The following is a 17,498-nucleotide window of genomic DNA, read 5'->3' as shown; positions in this document are numbered from 1 at the left end:
ATATGAGAGAGGGACCTCCTGCACACCATCCGATTTGAACCACCCAATTGTGTACCAGCATTAATTTCAGATCAACACTAAAATAGAAGTACTTATGAAATTTCTGTAATCTAGTGTTGTTTGTTGATCACGCAAGAAGACATGGTTGGAAACACGTAAACTTGCTTTGGATGGTGTCAAAGTGACTCATTTCCATCCTTTTCGTCGATTTAATAATGTCTGGTGAGTAGTGTGGTGTGCTACGTATGGAGATGATGTGAACTCTAACCTCCCAACTAATCTCCTTTTAATTGGTGAATGAGGCAAGTAATTACATGTTGCTTTGTATTGAAACATCTCACGTTATGATTTCGGATTGTGACAACGTTCGGCGTTGTCCTGTGGCCATTTCCAACAACAAAAGGATAACTTGGGATCACATCACATGCTGATTGGCCTGCAATCCTTGACCTTCCCCCACTTTTTAATCAAGCAGTAAGAAACAGAGCCATATTTGACCATGACAGGTTGAAACTGAAATCTTACGCTGTTAAACTGAATCAGCTAGGCATGCATGAAGGAAAACTGGACGTGCCAACGCCATAATTCCAATCAGTCCAAAGAGGAAAACATGCAGAGAAGTTACTGATGTTTCTGTAAGAGCATTTACTTCACTCTCTAATATGGCACAGTTATAGCTTCATTTTTTTTTTTTTTTTTCCTTTTTTTTTGTTGGTGGAAGCACTTATAAGGCATTTAGTGAGCTATTAAGTAGATCAGATGTAGGCAGTTCATCTTTCAGAAAAATGGATCATCTTTTAAAGAAGGAACTCCATCTTGAGCACAAAAAATTTGTAAGAATTCATAAAGACATATATTTAGTCTCATATTGATATACAGAGTTAAAAATTTTAAATAATATCTTCAAACTATTTTTTTTTAAGAAGATTCCGGATCATTGCAAAATCATAAGTATGCTCTTTATAAAGATGTTTAATTTTTTTTTATCGATAAGATATATCTTAGAGAGAGGATGCATCTCTGGCGAAGGAAAAGGTCTCTAAAACCCCTATCAGCTTTCCTTGAATATGAGCAAAGAGTATACTTAAAGCAAGGCCAGCAGCCAGTCAATTTTTAGAGAGAGAAGGATGCCAGTTTCAAGGCACATGGACTTGAAGCAGCAAGAACATGTACCATGCATCTATGTCGCGGCGCAGATGTAGCCACCTAACCAAGTAGATGGCTGGGACCCAAAGGTTAGAATAAATAAATACTTTTTGTCCCACAATTACGGCCTCAAGAGACAAGGTTAGTGTTAGATACCAACTGTTTTTTGAACTATAGTACAATGGCGCTATTTGCCCGGAGGGCAACAAGCAGGTGAAAAATGGTTTGTCTTCGTCTTGATCCAAATCAAGGTTCTAACCAAATTGGTTTTAGGTTGGAGAGTTAGACGTAAGATCAAATCTAGGCATGTTTGGTGCGGGATCGGAATCGGATTTGAAATCGAAATGGAGTGGGATGAAAATCAGAACGACTATATCCTCTAGCATATTTAGTTCGCGAGCAGAAACGAAATCAAAATGAAATTTGATTACTAGAGCAAGATAGAGATTTGAACATTCTCATTTCTTACAAATATGAGATTTCATCCAACCAAATAACTAAAATAAGAGTTACTCATTCTTATTTTTGTTTTATAGTTCAACTCCCTCCAACCAAATATTCCCCTAGTTGCTTGATCGTGAGTCCTATTGGATTATCTAGGTAGCTAAGTTCTAAATTTGAAGACTAAAACATAATTTTTTGAATTAATTTTTGTTAGATTTCATCTACTTGGGATTTGATAGGGTCAAGTAGAATGGTGTGATAATACCATTTTCAAAAAAATAAAAAAAAAGAATATAATGGTAATAAATCATCAAGCTAGAGTCCAATCTCTGACTCAGAAAGCATAGCGACCTGATGAGTTTTAAATCTTGAAGATGATTTGAAGTGTACATCAACTAACTTTTAGGTCTATCAAGTATTAGTGTATATTATCCAACCTCATCATTATCTAAATACGTGATAGCAGATTATTATTTAAGATAAATATTCTCTCATATTACATCAGCCCATGACTGATCTGCCTCTCTAGTATTATCTGCTAATTGACTTAATCCAGAACTACTAGTAAGCAGAATGCTTATTTCAGTTTGCTTCTGACCTCCTTCGTCTCACTTCGATTGTCAATCGATTTGATTATCGACACTAAAGGTATGATACCCAATTCAAATAGTTACTGATGTCAGCTATCCCATATCGGTTTGTTATGATATATCACCACATCTATGAATGGTTGTCTGACAGCTATTATCCAGCTCAGTCATAACTGTTTTTCAATTATATTACAACTTATTTGCTACATGAAAAGCCATCTCACGATCTCTGCATAGCTGACTATTCTGTTACAACAACCTAATAGCATAACAAATCTCCAACGATCTAACAACCTTTCCTTATGATCTAAGCAAGCTCTCTCTATATAAAGGGAGACAAATTGCTCTCGAAGAAGTAAGTCAAGTTTGAGTAAATAGAGACAAAATTTTGCTAAATTTTTCAAAGAAAATCAGAGTTCTTTTCATTTTTCTCCACTCAAACTTTCATTTTTTGCTTTTTACTTCTCCATTTCTACTACCTATTCTCAAGATCCCAACTGACTTAAGCATCAGAGGATCCTAAACCAAAATACACCCCATAATTTTGAAACTTCTTTTACAGATTTTGCTCGTGGTTCACGTCAGTGTAACTCTCTGCTCTTCAGCTCGGTTCATTACCGACCTCATCTCTGGAGCCTTACAGCAACATCAAGTATATTTATTTTTCATCAATTCAGGATAAAGTTATGAGCACCACAATGAAAAATAACTCAATAATAAAATAATTATAGTAATTTTTGACAAAATAGCCATGATTAGAGCATTATTTGCTCAAAGAAAAGATTATAGCATTATTTTATTATTCGTAAGCATGATAGAAACAAATAAGATTTATTATATAAAGCATTAAACATCAGGAGAATTTTTGCAGCAATTCACTTTTTTAGTAAAAAATTATCACTTTTGTTAGGATAGATCCTCATCGATTACTCGAGTAGTCTATTTTCTCATCTCCCAACCGACTAGTTATACCTTACCAACCAAACTATTATGATTCGACCCAACTTCGATCAATCGGTCTTGCCCTACCTGGTTCTCCACCAATTAAGATCGACAATACTTGACCGACAAAGAGAAGCGGCTCGACCAAGTCGGCACTTTACTAACTTGGTTTGCCATGTAGCCTACACACAGCCTACAAGTTAGCTAATAGTATTCGGCATATGATCGACTACATATTCAGTATCCTACTGACTGATTTAATCGATGACTGGGTAATACTGCTTAACGAACTCATTCGACCTACTACCAAATCCAAGAGCATGGGTGTCAGTCGAGCGACTGAACATCAAGCATAGCCGTCATACTATCTCATCAAGTCACATCAAATCCTATCACCCAGGAGCCATATCCTGCGCTGCCAGCTGCGCGCCGTGATAAGAAACTATGAAGTTATTAATTACATCCACGAGATCATTAATTATGCCCCACATGGGATAAGGTGCACCGCCGCAGCCAGCTGCACACCGAACGAAAGGCACGTCAACCGTCAGAGTCGATGGGACGGCTTGCACTACTCGATACGGCCAAAAAACCTAGAATGGGCTTTCTCTCTCTCTCTCTCCTATCATGATCCCTTTATAAATAGAGGTAAAAAAGGATCCTCCAGGTACGCGCGATGCTTGCTCCAATGCTGAGACTCTGCTTCTCCTTCTATTAAGCTCTATTCTGACTTAAGCATTAGAGAGTCCTCACCAGAGTAACCTTCGACAGGACTTCCCTTGCAGGTCTTGCACCCTTGGCAGCCCAGCACTCCACCAAACCCCAGCCGCTTCGGCGTCAAGTAGATATCGTTGTCAACGCACATCATAAGTTTTCGCTCTCGCCCTTGACCATTTTTATTGTGCCCTCTCTCCAATGGACGAACTCCCTTCCTCAGCTTCCTGTCGTATAGTGACTAGGTGCAGTTAAAGGTGCAAATAGATCGGATCGGATCGGATTACGAGTGATCTCGATCCTATCCGGTTCTTTGAATTGGACCCAAAACTAGTCTAATAGAAAATCGAGTCAGGTCAGGTTGGGTCCAGGATCAATTTTTTTGACCCAATAGGTCATTCAGGTTGGATTGGATCCATGTATAACCCGACCCTAATCCATGAAATACGGGTCTGTTTCAAGTTCGAATCCGAATCGATTCGGATTTGGGTTATAAATAATAAGATCAATAAGTAGAAGATATATAAACAACCTTATTTGCATTATAATTTTTGATCATAATGCTTGAGACTATTAGAGCCCTCATGTTCTTCACTCTTCATCCAAGAATCCAAAAAGTCTGCCATATTTTTTTCACTAGTCACCACTATCTCTGACTTGTTTAATTCAAACTCAAAATATTCTGGCAAAATTTTAAAAGATAAGAATCTAAAAATCAATAAAATATACTTTCAAAAATAATAAATATTAAAGCGGTCTTGATCAAAATTAACATTTATATAACATAGAAATAGAGAGAGATGAATGATGGGTTTGGGTTTGGGTTCAGCAATTCAGGTGAGTATTCGGATCTCGTATTAGATTCGAGTCGGATCGGATTGGATCGGATCATTTATCTCAATACTCAAATCAATCCAAAAATCTTCATGGATCAGGTCGGATCGGGTTGTATCAAAATTCAGTAAATTCGAATCCAATCTGAAAAATAAAACGGGTTCAAATTTAGAATTTGATTCGGATCTACGAATTTTTTAAAATGATTCAAATCGAATCTATACGGATTAGATCGGATTGGATCTGGATCAACCTGACCCATTTGCAGACTTAGGCACAGCGACTCGACTCCAAACTGACTGTCCGCCGCAACAATTTTTATCTCAGGAAAGATGTTTTGCACGTGGATGCATCTATCTATTATGTGTATCTACTGGCTTGGACGTATGCATTTATACGAGGACAGGGGCATGATAGTTTAATAAAGTTCAAAAGAGACTTGTTTTCAAAAATAAAAATACCACTTCGATTTATATAATTAAAAAAATGAGAATTAAAGTAAATTTTTAATACGGTATCCACCCGATTACGGGCCTTGGAAGCCATTTGCCAAAAGGAGTTCATTATAGCATCGTAGCTGACATTGAATCATATGTGATTGAAATGAACACCATGGAAAGAAAGAGGTCCACCAATTGAATGGTTCAGATGGAGAGACTAATATAATTAATTCAAACGGTTGTAAGGGACCGTAGGGGGTACACGCGCTCGATGTTGAAGGTTACAAGTGAGACACGATGAGTCGATGACGTACTGTGCGGTTGGCCGGACCAAGCAGCCATTTTGGTTGGTTGGGCTATACTCTTTTAGACGCAAGGGCAATATTCTAGTTGTGTTCGTCTCCCATTGGTTTTTCGTCCATACCTTCACGATTATGCTATTCTTTATGGTACTAGGACGCATTAGAACTTACCTAGAACTCGCTAATCAAAATTGAGTCTCGTTCTGGAAAGGAACAAAAAAAAAGCCTTGGCATGCTAACTCACATTAATTCTAACTTGTTTGGGATAGAAAACAATTTTATATCGCACCGTATACTTGAATATGTCAAGATGTTTTACCTGTCACCAACTTACATGCATAGACCGATGAGAAAGTGCTACGATACACGACACACGGTCACGAGAGAGAGGAATTCAACTTACAAGAAACTAAAGACTCTTTAAGAATTACATCAAATCGTTTTCACCATGTTGCGCAGTAACCGAGCAGTGACATAACTGATCCAACATAACATTACCATATTGACAACCTCCTTGTGTATCAGCCAGTATCGCTTAAAGTGAAGGTCAAATAGATCACGTGTATCGGTCATTGCTTGTATGGGTTGGTGATCCATATTTGCGACGGTGCAAGAGATTTGATGAAGGATTGGATGACGCTTGTGATCTTTCATAGGTAGTGAACTGTGATTATCAAACTTTTTTCTATTTTATTTATACTTTCCAACTGTATAAATATAAATAAACTTCACAAATTTTTTTATTCAATTTATCTGCAGAGAACATTTATCTTTCCACATTTTCTTAGTTGCGACCCATTTCTGTCTTGCCATCTGGAACTCAATTTTCTGGGTAACTTTTTGGTCTTGAATCATTATGCTTTATCTTACCATTGTACCATTCTCACCTTGTTTCAAATTGCCTTCGAGAACTAAAATTTCCAGTTCTTATGAGCTTGCAGTAGTTGCATGTTGTTGCGAAGTTGTTGTGGTGGAAGATTGCTTTAGATTTTGATCTCATTCTTGCAAAAGCCTCCCGACCAACTCTGTCCTCTATTTCAATATTTTATATCTATTTTTCACTCACGTGCACATGCACGTTGTTGCACAGATAAATCTCTAGCCATCCGTATGTTAGACGGCCTACATGGTGGTTTTTCATCCAAAGGAAGTCTTGCGAGGCCTGAAAGCTAAGAAGAACCCTAAAGAGAAACCCCGAAGCCATTTATTCTCCCTGAAAGGCAGTGCGAGATTTGAGTCGAAGCCTCTCCATCGTATTCTCTAATCGGTGTTTGGTCATGGAGATTTGATCGAAAGGCATCTCCTAATCAGTGTTTAATCATGAAGAGTCGATCCAGAGGCAACAACATTGGAAATGCCCAGACATGATGGCAAGTGATCAGGCTTATGAGCTGGCAGGACAGGCACAATCATCAAGCTGCTTTTGGAATCACTTATCATTGGCAATGGCAATGAAACAATGGTTTCATTTCATCATTTCAGCAATGGCCATATTTAATATGACTACCACAGAATAAAAGTTCTTTGATGGCATGGGACAAACAATCGTGGTCTTGGCTTATCTGACAAGAATAGCAGAAGAATAATTCGAACCAGTTAAGTAGTCTAACAGGGAACGAGATTATGAGATTTGCTGTCAGTTCAGAATTACCCAACTACGAAGAAAACCGAAAAATCTCTATAGCATGTGAAAACATAAAGGTTTTCAAAAGTACCATGATGTAAATTAAAGAGAGAAACAACTGAATTTTGAACATGATCAAACTAATGTGCTTTCATGCTACCACATGCAAAAGCAAGATTGAACAAAGTAATAAAAACAATAGCAACGATATCAGCGGATATCATTAGTTAACAAGTTAACTACTTCTAAAATCTCTCATTGAATGTAAATATTCCACCTTCACAACAATTTGGCAATAATCCATAATATCCCTAACTTACTAATAATGATCCAATTATCACTGAAATCTCAGGAATCATTCAACAAGATTCAGCATTTCAAATTCCACATTTCTTAGAACATCAACTATGTTTTCTGCACGTATTAAGTATCCTTTGTTTTGACAGTGTTACTTCTCTATTAGGTCACAAATCATATAATTTAAAGTCAAACTTTAAATTGTGACTGACTCAAACATCAGATATTCACAAGTTGGTGAAAACTGGAATATGTCTGTTTCAATGTGAAGATGCATATTTATATATCAAGGAAACCTTGGTGTGCAAACATATTATGAAACATATCTCATGTGTGAAAAGAACATTTTTTGATTCATGAAAAGACACATACAGTGAACAATTAATTATCCCTTCAATGAGTAACTCTTCCCACTAAATGCCTTGAACTTGGGCTCTTCTTTTTCAGGAGCTTCTGCTTTTGTTTCTTTTGTGGCCACCTGCAACACAAATCAGCACAAGTTAATGCATGGTGGAGATTCCATTCAGGCATTCTAATTGTGGTATCAAAAAACTCGAGAAAAACTGATTGGTTTTGTACCCATAGGTTATTTTTGATATTTACCTCAGTTTCCTCCTCTTTTTTTTCAGGTTTAACATAACAGGTGAATATTATGTATATGACTGTCTAAATACACTGCAATAGTTCGATAATAAATTAACAACAATATCTGGTTTCTTGCAATCCAGAGATTCCAATGAGCGCAAGGAGGCAAGCAACCCAAGAAACCATGCTTATTATGCACCTCTCCTCTTATCCTTCTTGCAAAAATTTAAAAAGCATATTTGATGAGCTCTACTAATCTAAAAATAAATAGTTAATTCCCTGGAAAAAATTCAGTCAGCTGAGCTTATAAAATGAAGCTGCAGAAAAGAACTCGGTGCTATAGATTATTTCCACCGAGAAAATGAGCTACCACTGACACTACTACGCATATTAGCTTCAACCTGCATACTAGCTTTTGAATAAGTAACCTATATGGGTTGGCCGAGAAGAGAAATCTTCTGGAAGAGAAACTAGTCAAATTCCTTTCACTTCCCAAACAATCAATTTACATGCAAAGAAGCATGAGTAAGAGAGACGGAGAGATGGATGTTAGATTAGCAGCATTAGCTAAGCACACCTTCTGTTCTTCTTTTGGAGCATGGTTTGCATTTGAACCAAAGACGAGCTTTCCCACAGATTGATGTGCAGAACTACCACTCTGTGAAGTAGATGCTGTTGAGTGCTGCTTCGCATTTTGTGGTGCTTCCATCTGACGATTCACTACAGAAGAAAGATGGTTGGCTCTTGATGCTTTGAAGGCTTTCCATCCAATCGCCTCCCAATGCCAGTAAAGGGGCTGAATTTTGGTCCAGCATCAGCTTCAGCCTCTTGAACTGTAACTTTCAAGAGAGTACATAAATCATCATAAATTTTGATAAAACACAAGTAATCTCTCGTTTCACTAAATCATCAGATGCCTTGAAACATAGATGTCCAACTAATTATGTATACAGGACTGAAACAAAAATTTCCTATCTCAGACATACATCAAAGGTGGCCTATGAAAAACACTTCATGCAAGATGAGGAATCCAAAAAATAGTGCCTCAGTGCAGACAAACATCAGAGCTGCAAAACGATACATACATACAAAAAGCAAGATTTCTGATTTGTCAGCAGTTACAAAGTAGGCTGTTCACATATGTAAATTGAATCAACTAATCCCAGCAACACAAATGAATTAATTTCTCAACTGCAGCATGACAAGCAAACATTAAAAGCAGCTAACCTTTTGCTAGAAATAACATTATTGGCTTCCACCAATCGCAAACTTGGTATCAGCAGACAAAATCCAGTCAGGCTTACACCCATATTTAAGTTGTTATAAGATAAATAGTTATTTAAGTGACCTATATGATAATTATTACTGCAGTACCCTACCACATGCAATTAAAATGAAAGTCCAGACTAAAAGAAACCATTTATGTGCGTGCACAGAAAAGTTGTCCATGCTTCATGGTAGCTCATCTCTCCAGATAAGCAACTCAGAATCCTAGAAGTCCCAACAAGCAGTCACATGGATCAATAATTTTCACTGAAAAAGGAGATCAAGAAACTAAACCTAACACTCATCCACCTGTATTTGAAGGGAAGGCCTGAAAGATTAATTGTACCTATGAGACCATCAAAGATCCATATTTGATGCTACTATAAAAAGAAATTTATATTTGAACTCCTCAATAACTTCAGTACTGACTGATATAATTTTTGTTGCAAGCAGGTGACAAGTCTATTTTAGTAATTTTGGTTACAAGAATATCCAGCAGAGGCATGTAGCCAACAAGGAGAATTCTAGTAATTAAAACCAAGAATCTGTGTAGAGGAATATACAAGCCAGCCTTGCACAATATCTCTGACAATGTTGTGCAACTTAAGGAGAAACTATAATGTGGTGAACATTTAATCGGGACAACAGCCTACACACACACATAGAAAACAGGACATGGCTACTCAAGCACAACACTTTCCGCCATCACAAGAGGAAAAAAAAAACTAAAAGCAAAATTGCCGCAGTATAGTTTAGCTCTTCACACAAAATCTTCGGCCTTTGGAAGCATGACATAACACACTATCTTCTGACTGAAAACAGCACGAGGAACATCCATACAGGCAAAGCATATTAAAATACATTTATAGAAATATTAAGGCAGGTTATAGATGATGGAACTAACAAATCTTAGAAACATTTGTAGGAAGAAAATGGACCTATATTTTGCATGGATAAGCCACATTTATTTTCAGCAACATAAATTTGAAAACAAAAGGATAATGAAAGGAAATCAAAGAAATAAAAGTAGAAGCTATCAGAAGGGTAAATGGGTAATCCAGAATGGGAACCTTGAACTGGTGCTTTGCTGGGAGGAATTGAAGGTTGTAGCGGTTGTTCAGGTTCTTTGTAATCCAGTGGAGGTGCAAAGTCCACCTCACAGTCTGTCTCGATGATACTAATTGCAGAAGCAGGTTTTGTTTCCACAATATCTATGTAGTACTTTTTATTGTTGTAAGCTACCATGATACTATCACCTGTAGTTAAACAGGAGAAGCTCCTTAACGTTGTCTCCAAGCTGCAGTAAAGGAAAAAGGGTTAATACCCGGCCATGCTAATGCAGCTAATCAATTACTAGAACAATAACATTCCATTTTATATACAAAAGCATCAATAACAAATATGATACAGGACCCTGCGGATATGCTAGTGAAGGTACATAAGCAAATTACTAACATGGCCTTGGGGTTTGAGATATCTAGAAAGTCTTTCGTGTGAGGCTGCAGTTTCACATATGTACCCTTAGGGAGGGTGGCATTTTTGACACGCACAGTATCTCCCTCTTGTAAAAGAAGATTTTGCATCATCTAAAGACAAAAGGAAGAAAAATCAAAAGAAATCAGCAGGTGCCTTTGTAGCACGGAGCACCATTTGTAGAAAAATTAGATTAAACAAATTAAATTAAGAGTTCTCTTAATGATGCCTACCCAGTATGGCATGTAGATCATGCCCTCTTCAGCGATAAACTCTAGAACTCCACAATGTGAAACCCGTTCAGTTGCAGCATTGCAAAGTTCAAATAACATTGGATAATCGATGTGCAAGGATGCTGCAAAAAAATTAAAAAAAAAAAAATCAGAAAGATACAATCAGCCAAATAAATGAATGTTTATTTTATATTCATAGCCTGTAACATTGAGTTCAAAACATAAGGGGAAAAACAGGGAAAAGGTTCAATTCACCAAGTCGATCAAGAGCAGAGGGCGGCATTATAACTGAAATAACAGAAAAGATATTAGGTCATCAGCAGTTGATATAGTATAATAAGAAAAATGCAAAATATGATACTGATATAGATTAATGAAGGATTTGGAGAATACATACTTTTATCACCACTCTCCAGATGGGGCTGCAGAGAGAGAAATTACAACTATTACAAGGATAAAAATGAAAAAACAAACTCCAATTTTAGAATAATGGTGAAAAGCAGTCCTCTTTATTGAAATTCAGTGAACCGGATAAGACATTTTTGTCTTTTTCTTATTGTAAGGCTTCGAGAAGTAAACAGAAAAATGAAATGAAATATCCCGCCATTTTGAAATTAAAGATATCAAGAAAACTAATCTATACCAGTCAGTCACCTAAAACCTGCACATCAGTAGCATGGCAATTCGGCGGACTTAGTTGGATTTAGATCAGGTCAAATTTGTTGTCAAAAAATGATTAACCCAGGCTCAACCAGATTTGACCATATTTGAGAATTGCAAGTCCATAACCAAATCAGTTGGCTTTGCATCAGATTGGATCAACTGGGCAGAAAAATATTAATAATAGTGATAATTAATTAATTAAATTAATTAAAACAAAACAGAAATAATAAATAATTCCTATTTTACACAAAAAAGTCACTAGCTCGTTGCTAACATAAAAAACTTGTCCTAAATGCCAAAGAAAATTCCATTTTATGAGATATCAGTCTGATTCTCATTTTGGACAGCTTAGCAGGTAAAAAAATGGCAAATGAATCCCCATTTTCCTTCAAGCTGACCAACCTTGTCAATCTATCTCATCTGGATGCCTGACCTGAACCCTTTTCATATTTTCATCATATCTGGTTCAGGTTGGCCCATATTTTATCAGGTCATTAGAAGGTCAAAATCTCTTTTTCCCTTTTTCATTTTGCAAAGATTGCAAAGTCAAGAAATTGCAGAGAAGCACTACTGTCAACATGTCAATTACGTGATCCTCTCAAACAGAAAGACTTTAGTGTGCAATGAAAAGATATTAACACGAAGACTTGTGTCTGAAATGAAAAATTATTTGCAAATTTTTCAAGTTTCATGTTTAGCTTCACCCTACTAATGACAGCTATAAAACTTTCACAGGTCAAATGCAGGTACAAATTCAGCAAGTTTTTTAAAATTCCTGAAGATTTGAACTTCTGAAGGGATGAATAATGCGCTTCTTTGCGATGTCAATCATGTAAATGGAACTATATTTGGTTAAAATCGTATTGAGAAAAGGGCATATACTAAGCGCTGCTATCCAGGGATATTTTGGTCTTCTGGACCAACCTTGGTAGCCCTAACCGTAAAGACAGCCAGGCAAAATAGCAACCGGTATGCTCTGCCTCCTTTCTCCTTTGTTCTCTCATTTCCGGATTCATTTCTTCTCTTTTCTCATTCTTCTTAATAAATCCTTCAGATCTCACTAATGCTTATGCCTTTAAGGCCCTGTTACTGCTCAAATCTGTTGCTGTGTATGCAGGTGATTGTTTACTTCCATAAACACAGATTTGAGTAGAAACAGAGGAAATATGAAGGGTTCTCAAGGGGTATCAGGTCAATGAGATCAAATGTGGTGCTTCATTAGTCTTGATATCAATGACAGATCTTCTGTGTTGTCATCATCTCTTTCCAAGAGAACTTCATTCCTCCTTTAATTCCTTAAAGAGAAGGTGCGGCCTTCAATAAGCCAACCTCTTCTCCAAATAGATACTAAGAAATCTGTGCAGCAAGCTAAATGGTTTGCTACATCTACTTTGTTCTCAATGAGCTTACAATGTTGTGATTTTTCCATGCATACACAATTGTTAACAAAGATCCGTTACTATGTTGCTTTTTGAACATGATTACGGCACTGACGAACAATGACCATATAACAAGTATCAGTTAGATAAAGGGTCTCTAGTGCAGATTTTGTATTTATATACAGATTGATCTTAAGTGATCGGCCAGGCTTGCGGATTTTTCTGCGTATTATAGATAACTTCACATCCATGTTAGTTATTTAGTTTTGCATTGTACATGTCCCACATACCAGAATTATTAATTAATCCATTTAAAATGAATACCATTTCTAACAAGTTGAAAGGGTGAATTCCATACAAGTATTTTAATATTTTCTAAGCCAAACAAAGAAAGATGATTTCATATCCATGAGTTGGTTTCTGTGTTTTACACATCCCAAGGACCAGAATTATCAGCTGATCCACTTATGACGAGCACCACTTCCATCAAGTTGAATGGAAAACACCATCTCGAATGTGCTGTGAGCATACAACAATTTTCTAAGCCCAAAGGGGGAAAAGATAATTGATCAATTCCACTCCTAATATAGATGGTGCCAAGTATGAAGAGTAGGGGAGTTAGGATTCCCAAATCATGGCTATAGAACAGTATCGAACCAATATTAGTTCCAATGTCATGTTTCTATAACCTCAAAGCATAATTGGGATGCCACACAGAATATGTATACATTGAAAAAGAACATGATGTTGGACCAAAAAAGAACATGATGAAAATATTTGATCTGCTCTACCACCTTACAATCATGGAGACAAGATTGTGACATGATACCATAGTATCCTGGTGGAAATGGTATATCTGTTGAAATTCTCATGTGCCATGACATCCCAGAAAACAATTGTTTGATAAAAAAAAAAATACACATGGTTGGCAACTATGTCTATTGCAATTCCTGCCCCCCAATAAGTAGCTCCATTATGAAATGTTGAGTGAAACCCAGAGCATATTTGGCAAGTGTTAGAAAATAGTCAACCATACAAATCAAGCGATCCTTGGACATCAAGGAAATAGCTGTGAAAGGCATAAACAGCATTCAGTGATCATGAACTTGCGATCTATAGAAAACTTAAAATTCAGTAAAACCATGTGAGTAACAGCAAGAAAAGAATACCAAACCTTATCAATAAAAGATGCAGAATAGCAACGGTATGTCTGCTCAAAAGAACTTCCATGATAACCAAAACCGTTAAAGAACTGCAACATTTGATAGTAATAAAGTCAAGGAGGTTGAAAATAATTGCTTAGATGTGTATAAAAAGTTTACATATGAAAAGGAAGTACATGCTTGTAATCAAGGTTTTAAGTACTGGAAAAACTACCAATACTAACATCCAATTGGTATGGACATATGGAGTATTGGTGCAGTATGCCTAAGGCTGAAAATGGATTGGATAAAGATCGGATATAAGTATATCCATAAAAGTACCCATGTTTTTCCAGTGGATATGAATGTAGATATGGATAGTAAATGGATCCCAAGTTAGCATCTATATTTGTTCTAAATGGTACAAATATGAATCAAATATTAACAATATGAACATTTGTTTGAAATGAATAAAGATACAAGCCTGATATTACTTATATCCATATCTTTTCTATCCAAATATAGCTATAAGTTGGATATTATTTCGGAGACAAATCAGATTTTGAGCAAAATTCAATAAAGAGAACTATCAATAACATAACTATACAGGATGGGAACAAGATCCATTATCCAGATCACACGTAACATACGAGTAACTAGGTAAGAATCTAACGCATAGATATTAACCTAGGATGCTGACAGACCTTGCAGGTTTCGGTTCATTGAGTCATCGGTCCGACCGCCCAGTCAATTGGTCAAATTGAGTTTGCATTAAAAATATATTTAAAACATTAAAATTATTTTAAAATATAACAACAAATAAAATATAAATATATTTTCTATATCAAAGAACATGCTATAAGTGACATAGCTTCATCATCCACACTGCTCTTTAATTGTAGCCTAAATAGAAAGTAGCCATGAATCCTAGAAAACTTGTGAAAAAATTACAAAAAATATATGAATATATAAAATTATTGATATTATTTAAATAATTTAAACAATAAATTTTTGAAAACACTGCAAAGGATAAAATAAAGCATATTCATTTTTCATTTTCTACAAGAAAGGATAGAATTTTTATGGAAAAAAAAATTAACTATTTAAACATCAAAACAGATTTTAAATAACTCAACTTAAGGATGTGAATAGATTTTAAACAAGTATAACTACCCACCATTTTAAAGCAGGCTGAGTATTAATATAGTGGTTAATGACTTCTAAGCTAGGTAGGAGTGCATAGTTTTGATTCTAACTTAAGGAATTACGTTGGTGCATTTTTTTTCTTAGTTGAAGGGCCAGATATCTGGACTGGGATCCGGATAATCCTTAAAATCCAGATCCAGATCCAGATCCAGCAAAAATTGTAACTATGTATTCAGATCCATATCTGGATTTGATGGGATACAAGAATTTGCATCCAAATTCAATCTGAATCACACTGCAGGATTATATTTTACCTGTTTTCCAGCTCTAAGTGTGCTGGTCCAGTGCCTAGTGTTAGTATGGGAAGTGTATCATATACCAGTTCCATACCTGTCCTGTACAGAACAGTGCAGTCTAGTACTAGAAACCTTTAGAAACCTTGGTTGTGATGTTGTAGAAAATTTTAATCCAGTGTATCAATAGATCTGACACTGGGCTTAACCATATGACTCCAATATTGCCACTCTCGAGTGTTATGATGAAATAAGATATCGATTTATTTATGAATGAACAACAGAAGAAGATGATACAAGTGCTACGCTATACAGACCTAAGTTTTCAGCATGTATACATGGAAAGAACATTAAACACAGTTAAACTATCATCAGAATACCAACTTGTGGACTCAGATTTACTCACTGAAAATCAAAACCTTTCCGAAGAATGTGTTATATGTATATTTATAACCATTTTCTTAGGCTGCTTTTGTGATGAAAAAGCTAGCAACTAAAGCATTGCAACAATTAAATAAAGCAGAAATTAACAAAGATGCAGAGAGAGCCAATCATAGGGCACAATCAACAGCCAGGAAAAAATTATTTACCCAGTCCCCATTCAAAAAATTGTCATGATGCATGATGCACAAATATTGGCTGACAGAACTACTTCACAATATATTTTTCTATTTAATAAAACAAGAAATTCAAAAGTTTCTTTGTCCTCTTCATGCTCATGAAATTATTCTTTAGTTTCCCTTGATTTATCACTACTAGGATATTTCCCACCACATTTTAATAAGCAAGCCCAGCCCAATCTATTTAGTGTAAAAGGAAAGTCCATCCAGAAACACAATTTGAGGATGCCCATTTGCAGTAAATTTTCCATGTCTGGAATTATCACCTTCAAAGACTCAACTTTTTATATTCCTACTCAAGCAAATATACCAATAACATATACAAACATCTCCCTTTTATTGCATTCCAACTCCCCCCCCCCCCACCACAAAACACACTACCTCCCAGAAAAAAAAAATGGGGGGGCCGGGTGGCGGGGCAATCACTCCCCCTTTCCAACATGGGAGGCGCAGGCGGGGGGGGGGGGTGGGTTGGTGGGAGAGAGGGGAGAAAGTAGGAAGCCCACAGCCCACGCACATGCACACATATGTAAGGTAGAACTGCCATTTCACCATATTCATATCTCTCTTCTTCCCTTCTCTAATGTAATCATGAATTGCAGTGACGGGAGACAATGCATACGAACTAGTCTGTTGACCAGTTCCAGACAACAAGGAACAGCCTTCTCTTTTCATACTAAATTTAGATTGGAGAGAAAGAGCTACACTAATTATTATATGATTGGTTATTTGCCTTTGTTAATAGTTTTATTTCTATTTTTTGATATCACAGAAATTATTACATGGTTGAGGGACTAAAAACATGCTCTTGTTGCAAACCTAAATTTTAATTTTTGATCTTAACACTCCGACTATTTACCTTTCTATCTTCCAAGCTGTTTAATCTTCTTCTTAACTTAATGAGATACTCATTTTAATCTTTTTGCCATACAATTTACTAATCCAATAAGATTATTAGGCTGTTTTCTGTATAATTTAAAGTTATAAATATCTCTTTCATTTAATGAGATCTTCTTACTAATTATTCTCATCCACTTTTTTCTTTCTCCTTTTTCGCCAATTTTCACATAGTTTATTGCATTATCTTTGTATACGCAACTTTTTTCTCAAAAATCACTATATACGATTTCAATCAATTTATCCATGACTTATGTCTTATGTAAAGAAACATCCCTATTATTATCCAAATCCAGATTTTTTGCAGATGAATCACCCAATAATTAAGATCTCTGGTTGCTAAGCATAGGAGTATAAATACTAGAACAGAACCCAGTTCCCCAAGTACTAGAGATTTAGATATGGATCAAAAGACCTATCAAATAAATGCATGTATAATCACAAACCATCCGGCAAGTGCTTGCTGAG

At 36.1% G+C, this 17,498-nt stretch overlaps 1 protein-coding gene across 1 annotated transcript; it reads right to left on the bottom strand.

Moving 5' to 3' along the window:
• Positions 1 to 7,585: 7,585 nt before the first annotated feature.
• LOC105043338 (uncharacterized) lies at positions 7,586 to 14,193 on the bottom strand. Its single transcript, XM_019850051.2, is given in 9 exon segments — positions 7,586 to 7,811; positions 8,496 to 8,669; positions 8,672 to 8,751; positions 10,255 to 10,481; positions 10,640 to 10,770; positions 10,891 to 11,012; positions 11,146 to 11,178; positions 11,288 to 11,312; positions 14,107 to 14,193. Coding segments are annotated over 9 exon segments (972 nt in total). The 3' UTR covers positions 7,586 to 7,718.
• Between the last annotated feature and the right edge of the window lie 3,305 nt (positions 14,194 to 17,498).

This window comes from Elaeis guineensis, chromosome 4, assembly GCF_000442705.2.
Source record: "Elaeis guineensis isolate ETL-2024a chromosome 4, EG11, whole genome shotgun sequence".
In the NCBI taxonomy this organism is placed as follows: domain Eukaryota; kingdom Viridiplantae; phylum Streptophyta; class Magnoliopsida; order Arecales; family Arecaceae; genus Elaeis; species Elaeis guineensis.
The sequence above is the reverse complement of the archived record's forward strand: the minus strand, read 5'-3'. Positions and strand labels throughout refer to the sequence as shown.